This window comes from Bos mutus, chromosome 13 (genome assembly GCF_027580195.1).
Source record: "Bos mutus isolate GX-2022 chromosome 13, NWIPB_WYAK_1.1, whole genome shotgun sequence".
NCBI classification, from domain to species: domain Eukaryota; kingdom Metazoa; phylum Chordata; class Mammalia; order Artiodactyla; family Bovidae; genus Bos; species Bos mutus.
Genome location: NC_091629.1, coordinates 70,456,291 through 70,479,501, shown reverse-complemented (window position 1 = coordinate 70,479,501; position 23,211 = coordinate 70,456,291). Strand labels below are relative to the sequence as shown.

The 23,211-nt window shown below is 38.8% G+C and overlaps 1 protein-coding gene and 1 non-coding gene across 2 annotated transcripts in view; one reads left to right on the top strand and one right to left on the bottom strand.

Moving 5' to 3' along the window:
• Positions 1 to 5,392: 5,392 nt before the first annotated feature.
• The window catches only part of ENKUR (enkurin, TRPC channel interacting protein), a 37,882-nt gene continuing 20,063 nt past the window's right edge, over positions 5,393 to 23,211 (bottom strand). Inside the window, exons 4-5 of the mRNA XM_005905238.3 lie at positions 18,941 to 19,087; positions 5,393 to 9,438 (exon numbers count right to left, since the gene is read on the bottom strand). Coding sequence (XP_005905300.1) covers positions 9,262 to 9,438; positions 18,941 to 19,087 — 324 coding nt within the window. The 3' untranslated portion in view covers positions 5,393 to 9,261. The remainder of the gene's footprint in view (positions 9,439 to 18,940; positions 19,088 to 23,211) is intronic.
• On the top strand, positions 17,539 to 17,645 carry LOC138990586 (U6 spliceosomal RNA). Its single transcript, XR_011466713.1, has one exon. It is a non-coding gene; the product is annotated as a U6 spliceosomal RNA (small nuclear RNA).

Here is a 23,211-nt window from a genome sequence, read left to right as displayed (position 1 = left end):
AGGTGTGCGGACTTCAGTTGATGCAGCACTTGGGCTCAATGGTGGTGGTGCACAGGTTCAGTTGCTGTGGCATGTGGAACACTCCTGGACCAGGGATCGAACCCATGTCTCCTGCACTGGCAGGTGGATTCTTATCCACTGTGCCATCAGGGAATTCCTTTTTCAAAATTTTATTTATTTATTTGGCTGCACCAGGTCTTAGTTGCAGCACATGGGATCTTTAATCTTCGTTTCAGCCTGCGGAGATATCTTTAGTTGCAGCTTGTGGGATCTAGTTTCTTGATAAGGGATCGAACCCAGGCCCCCTGCATTGGGAATGAGGAGTCTTAGCCACTGGACCACCAGGGAAGTCCTGGCAAGAGTCTTCTGATCCCCATTGACAGAAAAAAAAAAAAAAACCACATATCTGTCAAATTGGACTAATTCTCCTATAGATACATATATCGTTACTTGTATTTTATACACATATGCCTAGAATACTATTTGAAAAGCACACAAGAGTCTGGTTACAGTGGTTGCTCCTGGGGACGGGATTCAGAGGCTGTAGGAATGGGGCATGAAGGAGACTTAATTCTTGGCTACACACCTTTGGGTAGTTATGAATTTTGAATTTCAGACCATGTATATACATCACCTATTTTCTCTCTCACACACACAGAGAGCAAAATTTAAAATAGTTTCTAATAAAATTAGAAATTTTATTACCTTTTGACCTAATTGTTTCACTCCTGGGAATGATTTTCTGTAAGTATAGCCAAATGTGTAAAATGGTGTATGTTCATGCTCAGTTACTTAGGCATTGCTTTTAATAGGAAATATTGAAAACAACTCAAGTGAAAAAAACTTAAATATGCATCAAAAGAGTGCTGATAAAAATATATGCAATCATGCAATTTAATGCCATATATCTACAAAAAGGAATGAAGACTGTTTTTGTTGTTGTTTAGTTGCTAAGTTGTGTCTGACTGTTTTGCGACCCCATGGACGGTAGCCTGCCACGTTCCTCTATCCATGGGATTTCCCAGGCAAGAATATTGGAATGTGTTGCCATTTCCTTCTCCAGGGGATCTTCCTGACCCAGGGATCAAACCCACCTCTCCTGCTTGGCAGGTAGATTCTTTACCACTGAGCCACCAGTGAAGCCCCGTGAAGAACATTATGTTGATAAAAATGAGCTTATTAACTGAAAAAGGCAAGCGTTATTGTGTGCTCTTGAGTTTTAAGAAGTGAAAGATATATGTATATATACTATATAAAATTAGGTGTATATTGTGTGATATACATATATACATCTATATATATATATATGTATGTACATCATATATATATACACACATCGTATATATACATACATATATTCATTTGCTTTCATAAAATATTTCTGAAAAGGTACATAAAAAATTGAAAGCACTGGCTGTCTCAGCAAAGAAGTTGGTGGTAGAGGTTCAGGGGTGAGAGGAATGCGTTTTATAACAAAAGAATTCCACAGATGTTTTCCACATCAGCAGGATCATTTAGATATGTGTATATTCTTGCTTCACAGGCAACACTCATCTGATTGCCTAAGTGAAGGCAGATTAAAAAAAAAAAAAAAAACTCCCATCTAGTCTCATTTCCTATAGATGCAGCATCCTTTAGAATAAAAAGTCTTCATCTGAAGGCCATATCTGCATGTACTGCTTAAAAATTAATATATGCATGGCCTTTTTACACCGATCTTGTGAAGCAGTATTTTTAATTTTCAGGGATAATTAGCATTAACTTAGTCTGTGGCTAATTTCAGTTCTTTGTCATCAAGCACATTATGTGTGAAGAAAAAATGACCTCACTCAGTATGTTTTTATTATGACAAGAAGATGTTTTTTGGGGGGAAGGGTACTCTTTTTTTTTTTTTTTTTGGCTTCCTTCCTTCTTCTGACCTCTTGGGCCACTCAGTGGCCCTTGTGTCTTCCTGTTCTCCCATCTGACTTCTAAATGCAAGAGTTGCTGAGAGCACATTCACTACTTTGTCCCAGGTGATCTCATACGTGCTGTTAAACTTCCAGATTTATGATTCTACCCCAGATCTCTTTTCTGACTCAAATATCTGTCTCAACTTCTAACTAGATGTTACAAGATTATCAAAAATACATGTCAAAAATTATATTCTTTTCTTTTGTGTATGTCTTTGTCTGGTTTTGGTGTCAGGGTGATGGTGGCCTTGTAGAATGAGGTTGGAAGTATTGCTTCCTCTGTGATTTTTTTTAAAGAGTTTAAGAAGGATAGGCAATAGTTCTCTAAATGTTTGATAGAATTCTCCTGTGATGCCAGCTGGTCCTGGGCTTTTGCTTTTTGGGAGATTTTTGATCACAGCTTCAATTTCAGTGCTTGTAATTGGGTTGTTCATAATTTCTATTTCTTCCTGGTTCAGTCTTGGAAGATTAAACTTTTCTAAGAATCTGTCCATTTCTTCCAGGTTATCCATTTTATTGCCATATAGTTGTTCATAATAGTCTCTTATAATCCTTTGTATTTCTGCAGTCTGTTGTAACCTCTCCTTTTTCATTTCTAATTTTGTTGATTTGTTGATTTTATCTATTTATTTCTCTATGAGTCTGGCTAAAGGTTTGTCAATTTTGTTTATCTTCTCAAAGAACCAGCTTTTATTTTTATTCTAAATAACCAACAGGTTACAGAAGAAATCAAAAGGGAAATCAAAAAATTTCTAGAAACAAGTAACAATGAACACACAACTCAAAACCTACAGAATGCAGCAAAAGCAGTTCTAAGAGGGAAGTTTATAGCAATACAATCCTACCTCAAGAAACAAGAAAAACATCAAACAACCTAACTTTACACCTAAAACAACTGGAAAAAGAACACCAACCAAAAAAAAAAAAAAAAACAAAAAACCCAAAATTAGTAAAAGGAAAGAAATCATAAAGATCCAAGCAGAAATAAATGAAAAAGAAATGAAAGAAACAATAGTAAAGATTATTCTTGATTCTTTACCATAGCATCCTCCAATCTACTACCCCTCTAGATTTTTCCAACTCAGAAAGCGGCATCCTCACTGCCCGGTTGCTCAAATCAGAAATGTGACTGTCATTCTTAAAACTGCTCTCTTCTTCCTCTTTGAATCTGTTATCAGGTTACATATTTATTTTTTAAATATTTCCCTTCTCCAGGAGATCTTCCTGACCCAGGGGTCAAACCTGGGTCTCCTGCATTGCAGGTAGACTCTTTACTGTATGAGCCACCAGGGAAACTCAGTATTTCTGGAAGCCAACAACTACTCTTTGTCTTCACTACTCAAGTCTTGATCTATGTCACCATCTTCCTTACTTGGAAGACTATGATAGTCTCCCCAGATTCAGTCATTCTTCCACTTCAATCCACGTAGCAAGTGATCATTGAAAAATACTTCTTGCATTGTGCCACTGCCCTACTTAAAACACATCGGTGGCCTGTTTGTCTCTTCATCTTCACCTTGCACATTCCTCCCTTCTCAGGACTTTCCTGATGGTACAGTGATTAAGACTGTGCTTCCAATGCAGGAGGCACAGGTTCAATCCCTGGTCTGGGAACTAAGGTCCCACATGCTGAGTGAAATTGAAAGTGAAAGTTGCTCAGTCGTATCTGACTCTTTGGGACCCCATGGAATTCTCTAAGCCAGGATACTAGAGTGGGTAGCCTTTCCCTTCTCCAGGGGATCTAGAGGCACAACCAAAAAAAAAAAGGTACCAAAAAAAATTCCCAAATCTTTCTCCCTTCTCTAAGTACACTCCAGCCCTAATGACTGCCTTCCTCCTATGGGTTGAGGGTTTCCTATCCAAGATCCTTTACACATTTTATTCTCTTCATGTGCATTCTTTTTCCCTCCACAGTATTTCTCTTCTCCATCTCTCCCAACTTTTACTCATTCTTTAGTTTATTTTTAAATGTCAGATCCTCAGAAGTGTAGCCTCTTAACTACAAAATCTAATTTAGGGCCCCCTTTTTATTCCTTTGCAAAATAGCCTCCTGTTATTTTTTTTCTTTCAATTAGTTTCAATTTCAATATAAATAAATACATTTATATTTATAGTCTTCCAACATAGTCATTTTTCTACCCAGCAAACCAGAACTGTTTCTGATTAATCAGTTCAGTTCAGTTCAGTCGCTCAGTCTTGTCCAACTCTTTGTGACCCCATGAATCACAGCACGCCAGGCCTCCCTGTCCATCACCAACTCCCGAGTTCACTCAAGCTCACGTCCATCAAGTCAGTGATGCCATCCAGCCCTCTCATCCTCTGTCATCCCCTTCTCCTCCTGCCCCCAATCCCTCCCAGCATCAGAGTCTTTTCCAATGAGTCAACTCTTCGCATGAGGTGGCCAAAGTACTGGAGTTTCAGCTTTAGCATAATTCCTTCCAAAGAAATCCCAGGGCTGATCTCCTTCAGAATGGACTGGTTGGATCTCTTTGCAGTCCAAGGGACTCTCAAGAGTCTTCTCCAACACCACAGTTCAAAAGCATCAGTTCTTCAGCACTCAGCCTCCTTCACAGTCCAACTCTCACATCCATACATGACCACTGGAAAAACCATAGCCTTGACTAGAAGAACCTTTGTTGGCAAAGTAACGTCTCTGCTTTTGAATATGCTATCTAGGTTGGTCATAACTTTCCTTCCAAGGAGTAAGCGTCTTTTAATTTCATGGCTGCAGTCACCATCTGTAGCAGACAGTATTTGTTGAATGAGAATGAATGAGCTTTGTTAACTAAAGAGATTTTTGTTTTTGTTTTTGTTTTTTTGCTCTGTTCTAGCCAAGATACCTTTTTGATTATGATTTTTCTTCCCATATAGCTTGTAACTAGGATAGAATGCACTGATCATTTGAGAGATATCACTTAGTTTAAAAAGTGATCTTCACAACACCTTTTCAGGATAAACACACACACACACACACACACACACACACACACACACAAACTAGGAATAGAAGGAACTTGTCTCAACATAATGGAAGCTGTATACTAAAAACACGGTTTCCCAGGTGGTGCTAGTGGTAAAGAATCCACCTGTCAATGCAGGAGACTGAAGAAACAAGGGTTTGACCCGAGTCAGGAAGATGGTCTGGAGGAGAGCATGGCAACCCACTCCAGTATTCTTGCCTGGAGAATCCCATGGACAGAGGAGCCTGGTGGGCTATGGTCCATAGGGTAACAAGGAGTCTGAGTGACTTAGCACACACAATGAACATCATCATGAAAACCTGAAAGCTTTTCCCTTAAGATCCAGAACCAGGTAGGGATGTTTGACTAGAATTAGGAAGTTCTGTTGTTTATTTGCCAAGTCATGTCCGACTCTTTTGTGACCCTATGAGCTGTAGCCTGCCAGGCTCCTCTGTCCATGGGATTTCCCAGGCAAGAATACTGGAGTGGGTTGCCATGTCCTACTCCGGGGGATCTTCCTGACCCAGGGATCTAACCTGCGTTTCCTGCATCTCCTGCACTGCAGGTGAATTCTTTACCACTGAGCCACCAGGAAAGCCCAGAAAGTTCTAGTCAGAGTAATTAGGCAAGAAAAAGACATAAAGACATCCAAATTGGAAAGGAAAAAGTAAAATTATCTGCAGATTATTTGACAGTCCATGTAGAAAACTCTAAAGATTTAATACACAGAAGAAAAAACTATTATAATTAATAAATGCACTCAGCAAAGCAACAAAATATAAGATCAATGCACAAAAGTGAATTGTATTCTATGGACCAAAAATAACAATCTGAAAAGGAAATTACAAAAACAATTCTGTTTACAATAGCATACAATAGATTTAGGAATGAACTTAACCAAGGAGGTGAAAGACTTGTGCAATGAAAATTATTGCTGAAATATGTTGCTGAAAGAAATTAAAATAGATGGAAACACATCCCATGTTCATGAATTGGAAGGCTTAACTAAAAAGTCAATACTACGCAAACCAATCTACAGATTCAATCACTATCAAAATCCCTTTGACCTTTTTGCAGAAATAGAAGCAACTATCCTAAGTTCACGTGGAATCTCATGGCATTCTGACTAACGAAAACTATCTCACAAAAGAACAAAACTGGAAGATTCAACACTTTCCAATTTTAAGAACTTACTACAAAGCTACAGTAATAAAAATAGTGTGATACCATATAAAACAGACATATAGACCAATGGAATAGAATAGAGAACCCAGAAATAAAACATTACATATATGGTGATATTGTTTTGGACAAGGGGTCCAAGACCACTCAATGGGGAAAGGACAGACTTTTCAATAAATGGTGTTAGGAAAACTGGATATCCACATACAGAAGAATGAAGCTGGATCCCATCTAACATCATATATAAACCTTAGCTCAAAATGAATCAAAGACCTAAATGTAAGACCTAAAACAATAAAACTCTTGGGAGAAAAAAGTGTAGGATAAAATGTTTACAACTTTGGATTTGGCAGTGATACCATCTTGGATATGATACCAAATGCACAGGTAACAAAGGAAAAAACAGACACATTTGACTTCATGAAAACGGAAAATTTCTGTATATCAAAAGACTCTATCAATAAAGTAAAAAGGTAACCCATAGAAGAAAATATTTGCAAATCTTATATCTGACCCAGGATTAATACCCAGAATATACAGAAAACTCATAAAACTCAACAACAGAGAACCAAACAACCCAATTTACAAAATGGGCAAAGGGCTTGAAGAGACATTTCTCCACAGAAGATATACAAATGGCTCAGCAGTAAACAATCCACCTGCAAGGCAGGAGACACAGGTTTGTTTCCTGTGATCAAGAAGATCCCCTGGAGAAGGAAATGGCAACCCACTCCAGTGTTCTTGCCTGGGAAATCCCATGGACAGAGGAGCCTTGTGAGCTATAGTCCATGAGGTCCCAAAAGAGTCAGACACGACTGAACACACACACAAAACACACACAACAATAAGCACAAGAAAAGACACTTAACATCACTAATCAGTAGAGAAATGCAAATCAAAACTAAAATAAGGTAACACCTCCCAACTATTAGTGGGACTGGTAGTATGACGACTACCAAAAAACAGAAAAGACAAGTGTTGGCAAGAATGTGTAAAAATTGGGACCCTTGTACAGCATTGGTGGGAAGGTAAAATGAATATTCACTGTAAGGACTGATGCTGAAGCTCCAGTGTTTGGTCATCTGATGCGAACAGACAACTCATTGGAAAAGTCCCTGATGCTGGGCAAGATTGAGGGTAGAAGGAGAAGAGGGCATCAGAGGATGAGATGGCTGGACAGCATCACTGATGCAATGAACATGAACTTTGGCAAACTACAGGAGATGGTGAGGGACAGGGAGGCCCGGTGTGCTGCAGTTCATGGGGTTGCAAAGAGTTGGTTATGACTGGGCGGCTAAAAACAACAAAATGGTAGAGCAACAATGAAAAAGAGTATGATAGGTCCTCAAATACTTAAAAATATAATAACCATATGATTCAGCAAATCTACTTTCAGACTTTCACTCAAAAGAATTGAAAGCAGGGTTTTGAAGAGATATTTGTACACTCGTGTTCATAGCAGCATTATTTACAACAGCTAAAACATGGAAGCAAATCAAGTGTCCATCTACAGAAGGATAGATAAGCAAAATGTGGTGTATACAGAGAATGGAGTTCTCTCTCTCTCTCTTTTTTCTTTTTGGCTGCACTATACAGCATGCAGAACTTCCCCAACCAGGGACTGAACCCACGACCCCTGCAGTGAGTCTTAACCATTGGATGGCCAGGGAAGTCCCCAGACAATGGTGTATTATTGTTTTACAAAGGAAGAAAATTCTAGATAAGTGAGAATTTATCATATACAGTTGACCCTTGAATGACATGAGTTTGAACTGTGTGGGTCCACTTACATGTGGTTTCTTTTCAATAGTAATCACTACGGTACTACATGATCTGTGGTTGGTTGACTCTGAGGGTACAAAACCACGAACATGGAGGAACCAAGTAGACAAAAAGCTGACTATAAGCTATATGCAAATTTTCAACTGGGTGGAGGATCAGTGCCCCTAGCCCCTGTATGGTTAAAGGGTCAGCTATATATTTTTTTTACATCTGTCCTAAGGTAATAAAGGAATAAAGAAATGATGCCTATACACAGATGTGACAAAAATTTTACAGTGTTTTCAAAAATATTTGTATATAAAAATTTTTAACTAAAGTAAGCTTTTCTACAATGCTCCCAAATTCTGTGCTTGTGAAAAAGCTTGAAAAAAATTGTCATTTTTTCCCCCTGGTGTTGTCTGTAGAATAAAAATCGGTGTAAGTAGTAGAAATTGTTATTGCTCTGATATTTTGTAATTTCATGTATTTTACCAAATTTCTATAATTTAAGATTTCATAAAATAATCTTTTTCCTTCTCGGATACTTATAGGCTCATTTGAGTTGAAGACAGCTCTACTTACATAAACTTATTGCTTAATAAATTATGTAACCTTACAAATAGAAATACTAGAATTCACAAAATAGAGAAAGCCAGAAAGTAAAAGTAATATCCCATATTAGTGAAATACATATAGTAAAATATGGAATATAAGGCACCTAGAATAACAGGTTTTGAAAGTCGAATGTCAGAAAGAAGGTGATTCTCTTTAACAATCCTCAGTGATGCAATTTATAAGTTTTCTCCTTGATTTTATGTTATTTTCTTAATTTTTCTTCCTTCAAATGTAAGCCTCTCAGCCTATATAACATTATGGATATTGAAAATATTAATATGTGTGAATAGCTGCAAATGACACAGGCTACCAGAGAATACATGTAATTTGTGGATCTTTGGAACAACATGTCGAAAACACTTCAGAGTAGTAAAAGTACACGGAGTACACAGTTATTTCTAATTCAAAATACTTTACAGTTTTTAACCTTGTGTTTCTTGTATTAACACAGTGAAGAAAAAAATGTGAAGTTCTAAGTGCTGACTTTTTCAGGGCCCAGAAATGAATGTTTATCTGAAACAAGTACATAATTATAATGAATTATGCTATAGAACTGGAAAATCTAAAATCAAATTTTAATCAGGTTACAAGGAAACCTGGATGCTAGTAAAAAAAAAATTGTGTTCTCTATGTAAGTAAATAATCCAATTTTTCTTTAAAAACTGCCTAAGCATTTTGGTAAAGACTTTTTCTTCATAGTATTTTCCTCCTTGAAAAAACTTATGGTTTCATTTTTATGTTTTCTGTGTTTTTTTTCCATGTGCTAAAATGATTTTATTTTTTAAAATCCACTATTTCTTATTAGCAATATAAATGACTTTGTGCTTTTCAAGGACACCAATGTCGTGCTCCAGCTGCTTCATCTCTTCTTCCAGCTTCTGCTTGCGAATCTTCTTTGGTATGGAGTCAATGAAGACCGAGAGGGACTGAAACTCCTTATGCACCTCTTCCCAGTTCTTTTTCAGCCCCTGCAAATCGTAAAGAAAACTGTATATACCAAAGCAAACCACAGGAGCAGAGTAAATCACAAAGAAAATTGCACTGGGAGGAAAAATGTAAACAGGTAAAGAAAACTGACAAAAAATAACTAAATAACTAAATAACTAAAAAATGATATGTGTTTATCAAGTTCTTGGCCATAGTAACAAGACAGACTGTATAGAGGCCAAACCCTATCCTTGATTGTGTGCTCATTTCCCATTGGGAGTATTTATTTTCTTTGTTTTTAATCTTACTGTACTTGTTTTTACCATCAAATACATGTATGTGGAATTATGTGTGGTATGAAACTAAGCTTTTAGCAAATGCTTTGGTAAAAACAACTTAGAACTGATATCCCCAAGCAAAAAAAAATTTTTTGAACAGGAAATTATTTCTTAAAAAAATTTTAGTTCAACAGAGAAATCATCAAAACACTAGATTCTGACATACATGGACATGTTTTCTTGTATTCGACTAAATGGAATGGTATAAAATGATGAAATTCAAATTAACAAGAGATGATCTTTTATGTGTTTTCAATATCAGGAAGAATTCTTCCTCCACATAGTTAAGAGATCTATACTTTCCATTAATCTCTTCTACAAATGACTGAAATGTCATGCTAATTCAATAAGGTATGTGTGTGCACTTAGTCGCTCAGTCAAACCCAACTCTTACGACCCCATGGACTGCAGCCCGCCAGGCTCCTCTGTTCATGGGGATTCTCCAGGCAAGAATACTGGAGTGGGTTGCCATACCCTTCTCCAGGGGATCTTCCCAACTTGGGATTGAACCCAGGTCTCCTGCATTGCAGGCAGATTCTTTACCATCTGAGCCACCAATTCAATAAGGTAGTTAATGTTTAATGTTCTCAGAAACCAACAAATTCAAAATTAGGAATCTCTTTAGGAACAATAATGGTTATTTCCATCTCTGCTTAGTTATTATTTCTTATCACAATGCACTAGAAACCCCACTGACAAAATGATCAAACTGATTGAACTCATGCAATGAAATTTTATAAATTAATGCTTTCTATTGTTCACAATGGGTATACCAATCATGTTATTTACACAAAAATGGAAAGTAAAAACAAAATGGAATATTGCCCTGAAATTATGACCCCTGACACACAGATGGAAAAAGATATCTCATTCAAATGTAAACCAAAAGGAGGTTGGGGTAGATATACTTATGTCAGAAAAATCTGACTTTAAAAGTAAGACTGTAGTAAGAGAAAAAGGGCATTACATAATGATAAAGCGGTTGATACAACAAGAGTATATAACATCTGTAAATATTTATGTTCCCAACATGTGAAGTGAGTGAAGTAAAAATCACTCAGTTGTGTCTTTGCGATGCCATGGACTATACTGTCCATGGATTTTTCCAGGCCAGAATACTGGAGTGGGTAGCCTTTCCCTTCTCCAGGCGATCTTCCCAACCCAGGGACTGCACCTAGATTTCCCACATTGCAGGCAGGTTCTTTACCAGCTGAGCCACAAGGGAAGCCCAACGTAGGAGCGTCATAATATACAAAGCAAATATTACAAATTTAAAGCAAAAAACAGACAACACTATGATTATAGAAGGGGAATTTTAATACCCTACTTCCATTAATGAAAAGATCATCCAGACAGAAAATCAGTAAGGAAGGACTTTAAATGACAGGTTATATCAGATGGATTTTACAGAAATGTAAAGAATTTTCCATCCAAATGACTAAAAAAGCATACTCTTCTCAAGTGTACATAGAATATTCTCCAGAATATATCATATATTATGTCATAAATCAAGTCTTAAAAAATTTAAGAGGACTGAATCATATCAAATATATTTTCTGATCACAGTGGTATGAAACTAGAAACCAACCATATGAAAAAAATCAGAAAATTCATGAATAGGTGGAGATTAAACAACATGATACTGAACAATCAATGGGTCAAAGAAGAAACCAAAAGAGAAGTTTAAAAATACCTTGAATGAAACTAAAACGGAAATATACTAATATTTATAAGATTCAGCAAAAGCAGTTCAAAAATGGAAGTTCATAGTAATAAATGCCTACCTTGAGAAACAAGAACAATCCCAAATAAACAACCTAACATTACACCTCTAGGAACCAGAAAAAGAAGAACAAAGCCCGAAGTTAGTAGAAGGCAATAACAAAGATTAGAGCATAAATAAATAAAATAGAGACTAAAAAGACAATAGAAAAGATCAGTGAAATAATGACTGGTTCTTTGAAAGGATGAACAAATTTAACACAGCTCTAGCTAGATTCACCAAGAAAAAAAAGGACTCACATAAATAAAATCAAAAATGAAAGGGGAGATATTATAATTGATACCACAGAAATACAAAGAATCATGTTGTCTACTATGAACAATTATATGCCAACATAATGGAAAGCTTAGGAGAAACAGATAAATTGCCAGAAGCATACAACCTACCAAGGCTGAATCATGAAGAAAGAGAAAATCTGGACAGACCAATTACTATTAAGAAGATTAAATTAGTAACCAAAAACCTCCCAACAAATAAAAAGTTCAAGATCAGACAGTGGATTCTACCAAACACTCAAAGAAGAATTTTACCAATCCTTCTCAAACTCTTCAAAAAACAGAAGAGAAGGGAACTCTTTCATACTCATTTTATGAGGCTAGCATGATCCTTGTACCAACATCAGACCATGGTGCCACAAGAAAAGAAAATTACAGGCCAATATCCCTTGGAACATAAATGCAAAAGTCCTCAACAAAATATTAGCAAACTGAATTTAACAATCCATTAAAAGAACCATATACAAACATACTTTGGAGATATATCAGACTTGGTTCCAGACCACTTCAATAAAACAAACAACCCACCCTGGGTCGGAATCTAGGGAGGAGGAAATGACAACCCATTCCAGTATTCTTGCCTGGAGAATTCCATGGACAGAGGAGCCTGATGGGCTATATAGTCCACGGGGTCACAAAGAGTCGGACATGACTGAACGACTGAGCACACACATGCACACCATATCATAGTCTATTAAGTGTGCAATAGCATTATGTCTTAAAAAACAAATACTTTAATAAAAAAGTACTATATTGCTAAAAAATGCTAACCATCATATGATAGTGCAGGGTTATGACAAACTTTCAATTTGTAAAAATCTCAATGTCTGTGAAGCACAATAAAACGAAGTACAATAAGACAAGTTATGCTGGTACTGTAATCAAGTGGGGTTTATTCTAGGGGTGCAACAGCCACAAATCAGTCCATGTGATATGCTACATTAGTAAAATAAATGATAAAAATCATATGAGCACCTCAATTGATATAGAAAAAGCATGATAAAATTAAGCTTCCATTTATGATTAAAAAACTCTCAACAAGGTACACATAGAGGAAACATACCTCAACATAATAAAGGTCAAATATGACAAGCCCATAGCTAACATCATACTCAATGGTAAAAAGCTAAAAGTTTTTCTTCTAAGATCAGGAATAAAACAAAGATGCCCACTGTCGCCACTTTCATTTAACATGGTATTGGAAGTCCTAGAAGAACTGTATAAAAAAGATCTTCATGACCAAGATAATCGTGATGGTGTGATCACTGACCTAGAGCCAGACATCCTGGAATGTGAAGTCAAGTGGGCCTTAGAAAGCATCACTACGAACAAAGCTAGTGGAGGTGATGGAATTCAAGTTGAGCTGTTCCAGGTCCTGAAAGATGATGCTGTGAAAGTGCTGCACTCAATATACCAGCAAATTTGGAAAACTCAGTAGTGGCCACAGGACTGGAAAAGGTCAGTTTTCATTCCAATCCCAAAGAAAGGCAATGCCAAAGAATGCTCAAACTACCACACAATTGCACTCATCTCACACGCTGGCAAAGTAATGCTCAAAATTCTCCAAGCCAGGCTTCAGCAATATGTGAACCGTGAACTTCCACATGTTCAAGCTGGTTTTAGAAAAGGCAGAGGAACCACAGATCAAATTGCCAACATCCGCTGGATCATGGAAAAAGCAAGAGAGTTCCAGAAAAACATCTATTTCTGCTTTATTGACTATGCCAAGGCCTTTGACTGTGTGGATCACAATAAACTGTGGAAAATTCTGAAAGAGATGGGAATACCAGACCACTTGACCTGCCTCTTGAGAAACCTATATGCAGGTCAGGAAGCAACAGTTAGAACTGGACATGGAACAACAGACTGGTTCCAAATAGGAAAAGGAGTAGGTCCAGGCTGTATATTGTCACCCTGCTTATTTAACTTCTATGCAGAGTACATCATGAGAAACGCTGGGCTGGAAGAAGCACAAGCTGCAATCAAGATTGCCGGGAGAAATATCAATAACCTCAGATATGCAAATGACACCACCATTATGGCAGAAAGTAAAGAGTAACTAAAAAGCCTCTTGATGAAAGTGAAAGAGGAGAATGAAAAGTTGGCTTAAAGCTCAACATTCAGAAAACTAATATCATGGCATCTGGGGAAACAGTGGAAACAGTGTCAGACTTTATTTTTTTGGGCTCCAAAATCACTGCAGATGGTGACTGCAGCCATGAAATTAAAAGACGCTTACTCCTTGGAAGGAAAGTTATGTCCAACCTAGATAGCATATTCAAAAGCAGAGACATTACTTTGCCAACAAAGGGTTCGTCTAGTCAAGGCTATGGTTTTTCCTGTGGTCATCTATGGATGTGAGAGTTGGACTGTGAAGAAAGCTGAGCACCGGAGAATTGATGCTTTTGAACTGTGGTGTTGGAGAAGACTCTTGAGAGTCCCTTGGACTGCAAGGAGATCCAACCAGTCCATTCTGAAGGAGATCAGCCCTAGGATTTCTTTGAAAGGTCTGATGCTAAAGCTGAAACTCCAGTACTTTGGCCACCTCATGCAAAGAGTTGACTCATTGGAAAAGACTCTGATGCTGGGATGGGTTGGGGGCAGGAGAAGAAGGGGACGACAGAGGATGAGATGGCTGGATGGCATCACTGACTCAATGGACATGAGTTTGAGTGAACTCCGGGAGTTGATGATGGACAGGGAGGCCTGCGATTCATGGGGTCGCAAAGAATTGGACACGACCGAGCGAATGCGCTGAGCTGAGCTGAACTGAGCCAGAGATCAAGAGTGGCATAATTTAAAATTATTGATTATAAAAAAGAAAGAAAATGTAGTCTTTAAAAAGCATAGCTATACATTTAGATTTATGAGGGAATTAGAACTGTCTTACATAACGATACCTTCATAATAAGCCCTCAAATACAATCTTGTAAACTTTTCAGGGGACAAAGTGGTTTATTTCCATGTTAAGATAAAAATGACTACAGGATTGGACACAGTTTATAGAGAAGATTTGTTGAGAAAAAAGGCTACAGATGTTGAACATTTCTTGAGAGAGATTACATCAAGAAAAAAGACAGAAGGAAAAATATCTTTTAAATTTTAAAAAGAGGGGGATGAGTTAAACACAGTTCTTAATAGTGTTTGAGAAGTATTCCAAAAAGAAGTCTTCAAAAGAGTTCTATTTTTCCATAGCCTTTCATTATGAAATGGGAAATGTGTTTCCAGAGTGCTCTACAGGGGTACCCACTGCAGAGGTGAAATCTATGTATTTATACACTTTGAAATATCAAAGGTTTTTTTCAAAGCTCCTTGGGTGATATTTCCCTATTACTTGTGGTCACAGCAGCTATACGTTTCACAGTATTTCTTTTTAAAGGAGAGTTTGCTTTATATTCTAGTTTGTACAATAACATTTGGTTCAAAGTCAACTGCTAGGTATGGGAACTAAATGTGATTAATATTTCAGATTGTATTGAAATAACCTCTTTGCTATTTTTTAGTTATTTCATCTAAAAAAAAAATCTTTTATGCACTGCAGCAAACCTGATTTTCCCTTATTTTTATATCTTAATTTTCCTTCCTTCTGGTCTGATACTGAAGCAATGTTGTTAATTTTGGGGAAACTTCATATAGGGAGAAGCTGTCACAAAATAGTAAAAAGTGTCTTCAGCTCCAGGCTCCTCTGCTGCCACCCCACCCCCATCCGTTTTTTACCTTCTAGCTCTGCTCTGTAACTAGGTGGTAGGTGTTAGGGGGGAGAATATTAATCCCTGTGGGCTGCTCTTTCCCCAGTGTTTGCCCCCAGCCGCTGCCTGAGTTCAGCCACGGAGGGCACTGGTGGGAGGAAAGTGAGCTTGGGGCATTTCTTCCCCCTCCTCGATGTCACCTGGACACGACTGGCCCTTCCATTTGTGACTACAATGCCCATCAGGGACCCCTCTTCCAGGCTCCAGCTCCCACCTGGCTCTGGTAATGCTGTTTCCAGCCCCTGTCTTTCCAGCCTAGGGTGGTGGTGATTCCCACTGTCCCTAGTCCTGGGTGCCTCAATGTTCCCCACTGGTTCCCTTTAGCGCTGCTTCACCTCTGTAAGTAGCTCCTTTGTAAATTCTCTTCAGAATCCCTGTCCAGCATGTTTCCTGAATCCCTGGTGGATAGAGCTTCCCGCTGTTATACTCTGTGCGCGTGTGTGCTATGTGGTGAGAAAACACCTCCCCGGGGACTGGTGGATGTGCCTTTAGTCCCTCTTTGTTGCTGTCCTTTAGTTGCTCAGTCCTGTCCGACTCTTTGTAAGCCCACGGACTGTAGCCTGTCAGGCTCCTCTGTCCATGGGATTCTCCAGGCAAGATTTCTGGAGTGGGTTGCCATTTCCTCCTCCAGGGTGTCTTACCGACTGAGGGATCAAACCTGCATCTCCTGCACCGACAGGTGGATTCTTTACCACTGAGCCACCAGGGAAGCTGCCCCTCTTTAGCTAGTTGTTAATTGTGTGAACCAGGGCAAATGTAAGCCAAACTCCAAGCTCCCTGAAAGTAAGGACCACATTTATTTTGCTCATAATGGTATCCTTTGGGCTGGGTAGAAGGCCTAGAACATGGTAGATGTTCAGGAGATGAATGGATGGATGGATGAACAAAAGAGCCCATTTAATATATTTGCATTTTATATCCTCACCTGGGAAATGAGAAGTTTGGAATCTTTAGGCCAGATGATTCCTTCCTGGATAATGGGACTGTAATTCTAAAGAACAAGCAGAATGAATCCTACCTGGGGACATGTGAACATATTGTCACAGAGTGACACACAGCTCAACCAGGGGAGGGAGCAGTGTTCAGGGCTTGTTAGAAACAGAGCCAGTGGCTTTGTTACCATGGCAGCTACACTACTCAGGCTAACAAGGCATCCAAGGTGGGGTCAGCTACTGTCCATCAGAGTGTATGCAAAGAAACGGCATGACCACATTAGGAAGCCAAGGCTTGCTGATCTACTATGGAGGTGCCTGAGCAAAGAGCCTTTTCCTTCCCAGGGAAGTTCTTCCTCTCTTTTCCTATCTTTCAGCATTATTTAGATACAAAATGGCTTTCACAAAAGCACATAAGTTTTAAGAATGGCAGAGTCAGAAAGAAGGAGGGAAGAAAGGAGAGTAAGAGGGAGGGACGGAACCAAGAGCAGAGCTCTTCCTGAAAGTGACAGGCAGCCACGTCTGCCAGCCTTCTTGCCTGCCTGTCCTCCCTTCTTCTTTCCAGCGCACTATTATTAATCATCCGGGTTTACACCGGGCACCAGGTTAGACAATGCAGAGACTGCTGACCACAGAGAGACTTGGTTCCTGCCCGCAGGCCACTCCTGTCCAGTGGGACACTCTCTTACTTTGTAGTTTAAGGCCCAGCTAAAGACCTACCTACATCTCGCAGTGGATGTTCATGCCTGGGAACCTTATAAAACATGATCTATACATAGACACATATCTCTGTATGTACACATATACAGAGCACCTCTCATCAACTAAATCACAACATTATTCAGAGCAGAAATTTTCTTATGACTCTTGGGGCTTAGCATGATACTCTATGCTGCTGCTGCTGCTAAGTCACTTCAGTCATGTCCGACTCTGTGCAACCCCACAGACAGCAGCCCACCAGGCTCCTCCATCCCTGGGATTCTCCAGGCAAGAACACTGGAGTGGGGTGCCATTGCCCTCTCCGGATACTCTATGCAGAACAGGTATTTAATAAATGTTCATTGGTGCTCGATTCGGCAGCACATATACTAAAACTGGAATGATACAGAGAAGATTAGCATGGCCCCTGTGCGAGGATGACACACAGATTTGTGAAGTATTCCATATTTTTAAAAATAAATAAATAAATAAAAATAAATGTTTATTGATGATTATGATGACAGATAAAATGTTAAGAATTTATAACAGCATATGAATCCCTTTTTTGATAGAAACTAATGTAAAAATATATTTTTTTCTGTTTTAAAAAGGTCACTAGAAATTGTTTTGTAGAAAGTTTTCACAGTAACAAAACAAGGAATAAAGTACTATTTTTACCTCTATAAGAGACAGGATGACTCTAGAAGAATATAAGTAGATGCTTACTAAATACTCTCTAAAGATGATTGAGCAACTGTGTTCATATCCCCCAAATATTTTAAATGCTTCAGATAAAAGTCTTGCATTAAAAACTCCAACATAAGTGTCTTTAAGTCTATTTTAGTCAAAATAAAGAAATCATAGGTAAAACGTAACACTTGGTTATTTTAAAATCTAGACATTTGCTTATAAGAAAGAAAAAAAAAGTTGGTCTAGGGACAGGACAGTTTCAATTATTCTAGAGCTCCACCTAGTGAAAAATATCTATTTTATGAATATTATTTTTGAAAAATTCAGGGCCATGGGAATGGAAATAAAAATGCTTTTTTGCTTTATTTATGCATATTCATGTAACAGTTGGACTATAAAGAAAGCTGAGCACCGAAGAATTGATGCTTTTGAACTGTGGTGTTGAAGAAGACTCTTGAGAGTCCCTTGGACTGCAAGGAGATCCAACCAGTCCATCCTAAAGGAGATTGGTCCTGGGTGTTCATTCGAAGGACTGATGTTGAAGCTGAAACTTCAGTACTTTGGCCACCTGATGCAAAGAGCTGACTCATTGGAAAAGACCCTGATGCTGGGAAAGATTGAGGGCATGAGGAGAAAGGGATGACAGAGGATGAGATGGTTAGAGGGCATCATCCACTCAATGGACATGAGTTTGAGCAAGCTCTGGGAGTTGGTGATGAACAGGGAGGCCTGGCGTGCTGCCATTCATGGGGTTGCAAAGAGTCAGACACAACTGAGCAACTGAACTGAACTGATGCATATTCACTGAAGGAGAAAGTGAACTTTCTTATGACACTACTCAGAAAAAAACAGAAGCTCACTCAGTCAGAAAAGAATTATTATTCAACAATCCTTATATTACAACATTTTGCTCTTCCCAAAGAAACAGCTTTGCTGCATGTAATTGTCACTGTAACCAAAAGACAGTGTTCTGATTTCAAAAATCAAAGTGCTGGGCTTAATGATCATTGATGTTAGGCCCTCCTTTCAGAAATGTTCCAAAGAATTCCACACAGACGTGAATTACAGAACGCTTACCTGCAGAACTGCTTCCCTTTCTTCATCAGATAGCCTTTTCATAGCTGCTTTCCTGAGGTTTTCCTGGATATAGTTATCATATTCTTCTTGGGCTTTCTTTACTTCCTCGTTTCGCTTACATATATATTCAGGTGTGACACCATAATCCTTACAAAGATTTTTCAGAAAAAAAAAAATCCTGAAAGTTATCTTGTATATGTGTACATACCAAGCAAAGATTAGGAGCAAAAGAGATGTTACAGACTTAAAGCCTTTGCTCAAAACACTGCAAATTGACAAGTCAGTGATTTTTTTGTTTTTCCTATTGGGAACTAGTAGCTTTTATCTTGAGGTCTCTTTTGCATAATTTTTTTTTTTTTTTTTTTTTTAAAGAAGATAAATGCTTCTAATGCATTGTAAAAACAGATTCTTAAAACTACTAGGCACATCTGCTTTAAGAAAAAAAAATTGACTTGGGCCCCTAAGGTTGTTTTTGGAAATACAAAATACAATTTTAGGCTCCTGGGCTGCTTATAAGGACTGACAGTGAAGCAATCAGCTGTGATTCTTTCAAGTTAGTGAATGTGTTGATACCACTGTGCAGAGACACAGAACTACTCCCCTGTTCATTCTCCAAAAAAACTATTTGAGGATGTACTTGGTGGCAGCTACACTAGTGAATAAGAAAGGCAGTTTCTGTCCTCACCGAATGTGTTTTCTGTGGGGAGAAAAGCTCATCAAAAAGAGATTATAAAATAACATTTATAAATACAGTAAGAAGAAAGAGAGTCATGAGAACTAATTGAGATAAAATGTCAGGGAAGATCTCTCTGAGGAAGCAGCTGTTGAGAGATATGAGTCATTGAAACTATGCACAAATATCCTGGTTCTTCTCCTTGGAGGCAATACTTCCCTGCTCCCCTTTCAAGTAAGATGTAGCCATGTGACCAGCATTATCCCGTGCGAGTGCAAGTAACTTCTGTCCTTTTTGAATCTTATGAACTAATGGATGACTTGCCATGTTCTTTTTCTCTCTGGTATGATGTTCTTTTTCTCTCTGGTATGCTTTGGGTTGCTGGGTCCTGGAATGAGGACTGGAAGTAGAGCTCCCAGCAACCCTCAAAAGGACATGCAGCACAAGGAAGCACTAAAACTTAAGTTACTTTTAGTTACTTAAGTTTGGGGGTTGTTAGCCACAGCATAACCCAACCTAATCCTGACTGAACAAGGGATAGAAACCTTAGCTATTAATATAAATGTGCTCTGGAAAGTTGCAAAGCACTATACAGATAAACACTAAGAGCTCAGTACTCTGAGCATTTAGTTATTAGTACTCTGGGTAAATTAGTTCAATGGTAACCAGTTCAGTCCACTTCAGGAAACACTGAGAGCAACACCTCTTTTCAGCTCAGTACAATTAGTGAGGTTCATAATGATGATTCTGTGTCATCACAAGAGATTATATGTGGCATATTCTGTTTAAGAAAAAGAACTGCCTCACAGATGAGGAAAAGCTGCAGTGATCTGAAATATTCTCATGTGCTGGATCACTGAGAGCTAATGCATACTATTGATATTAATAATTGCATATATTATAATATCCACTCATCATTGAATTTTTACTAGGTGCCAGGTATTGTGTCAAGTGCTTAATATATTTTATATCATTTAATCATCACAATGCTGTGATAAATCTAATAACTTGTTAAAAAAAATCATGGAGTTAAGTAAGTGGCAGAGTTAGAATTTGAAATGCTGTCTTACTATTATCTCTGTATAACTCAGGCCAACATCCATGCTTCACTGTGCTAACACAAATTGCCCTCATGGCACAAATGGGTACACAATACTTTACTTGGAACTAAAACATGAGGTTCGCTCATTTTTAAAAAATGGCATCACCCTAAAAAGGACCTACTGTCTCACTTAACAATAATAGATTTTAAAACTTAACTCTGGTAAGTGGAAAGTAAGCTGAGTTAGTCCTTCCCGAGCTCTGACTGCTTAGCCACCAAGAGTATTACTACTACTACTACTAAGTCACTTCAGTCATGTCCGACTCTGTGCGACCCCATAGACGGCAGCCCACCAGGCTCCCCGGTCCCTGGGATTCTCCAGGCAAGAACACTGGAGTGGGTTGCCATTTCCTTCTCCAATGCATGAAAGTGAAAAGTGAAAGTGAAGTCGCTCAGTCGTGTCTGACCCTCAGCAACCCCATGGACTGCAGCCTTCCAGGCTCCTCCATCCATGGGATTTTCCAGGCAAGAGTACTGGAGTGGGGTGCCATTGGAGCAGAGAATCTGCATTGCTTGGTAGACAAGCTCAGGTAGACTAACCTAGCATTTTTCTGTCTCTGTGATGGAGACTCAATTTCCTGTTCAAGGCAGAAAATGTATCGAAGTGGGCGGCTTACCCAGAATGCAGCCATGAGGAGGGGGACACACAGCATGATCGTCAAAGGAGAAGGGGTGTTTTGTGTGTGTGTGTGTGTGAGATGGTGGAGAAATGATGGTGGAAATGGTTTTAAAAAGCCAGGAGAATGAAATTTCTGCTTTTCAACACCCTATGGGACAGGAAGTCTGAGCAGCCTCCAGGGGCCATAGAAGGAGGAAGTATCAAAGAGAAGCTTGAAATCTTCATTGGCGTGTGCTGCCAGCTCCCAGACTCCTACTGAGGTGTCTTAGCCAACTGAGCATCAGGGGTTTTTCAGGGACTAAGTAGTTTTTCTCTAACAATGGCCTTGAGGATCCTGTTTTGATTGTGAACAGGCATTGGATTCATCATGGTGGATCACCAGATAACCTTAATGCAAGCCCCTCAACCATCACTATTACAATTTCTTTTTTCCTCTTCCTTTCTTTTTTGCCACAAGTTATTATTAAGCATAGGCTTCCCCAGTGGTTCAGAGGTAAAGAATCTGCCTACAAGGCTGGAGCCACAGGAGATGTGGGTTCAATCCATGGCTTGGGAAGATCCCCTGAAGGAGGGCATGGCAACCCACTCCAGTATTCTTGCCTGAAGTATCCCATGGACAGAGAGGAGGCTGGTGGGTTATAGTCCACAAGGTCACAAAGAGTCGGACACTACTGAAGCAACTGAGCACGCACACATTATATTATGTACTGGAAAAAGAAATGGCAACCTACTCCAGCATTCTTCCCTGGAGAACCCCATGGACAGAGGGGATTCTGTAGCCCTGGCAGGCTACAGTCCATGGAGTCACAAAGACTCAGACACGACTGAGTGACTAAGCACGCTCATTATTATGCATTACTATTCTTTAGAATTTTGTACTCATACTATGTGTGTTTCCAGCATTTTTGTGTTTGATAAACATGCAAAGTAAAATAGGTTTCATGTAAGGTTCTTTTCATAAGCTTTTTAAGCTTTAAACTTCTACATTTAAACAGCTAAACCCATGCTTCTATAATTTTCAGCAATGAAATCATATGCTTATCTGATAAGCACCTTTTCAGATAGAAATGAAGGTCCTGAAAAGACTATTGTTCAGTACTTTCAAGGTCTGTTTTACTCCAAACCATACACAAGTGAATATATTCAAACTGAAATAGTACTGTGAATTATTTACACTACACTGATAGGATGGACAGTTCTAAAGTTGTTTTCCTCTTCATTTCTCTCATTCTGTTACAAAGATAATGTAAAGTGAAAGTGAAAGCTACTCAGTTGTGTCCGACTCTTTGCGACCCCATGGACTATACAGTCCATGGGATTTCCCAGGCAGGAATACTAGAGTGAGTTGCCTTGCCATCCTCCAGGGGATCTTCCTAACCCAGGGATCGAATCCAGGTCTCCCATATTGTGGGCAGATTTTTTATCAGCTGAGCCACCACGGACGCCCAAGATAACGTAAACTAATAACTAAATCCTAGAATATTCTGAAAGGTTATTCCTTCCAGATTTACAATAATGACTGTGCTTCTAGTGACAATTCCACCTCACCAAAAATGAGTATCTTTTAGAGATGGGCTCCAAAATCACTACAGATGGTGACTGCAGCCATGAAATTAAAAGATGCTTACTCCTTGGAAGGAAAGTTATGACCAACCTAGATAGCATATTCAAAAGCAGAGACATTACTTTGCCAACAAAGGTTCGTCTAGTCAAGGCTATGGTTTTTCCTGTGGTCATGTATGGATGTGAGAGTTGGACTGTGAAGAAGGCTGAGCGCCAAAGAATTGATGCTTTTGAACTGTGGTGTTGGAGAAGACTCTTGAGAGTCCCTTGGACTGCAAGGAGATCCAACCAGTCCATTCTGAAGGAGATCAGCC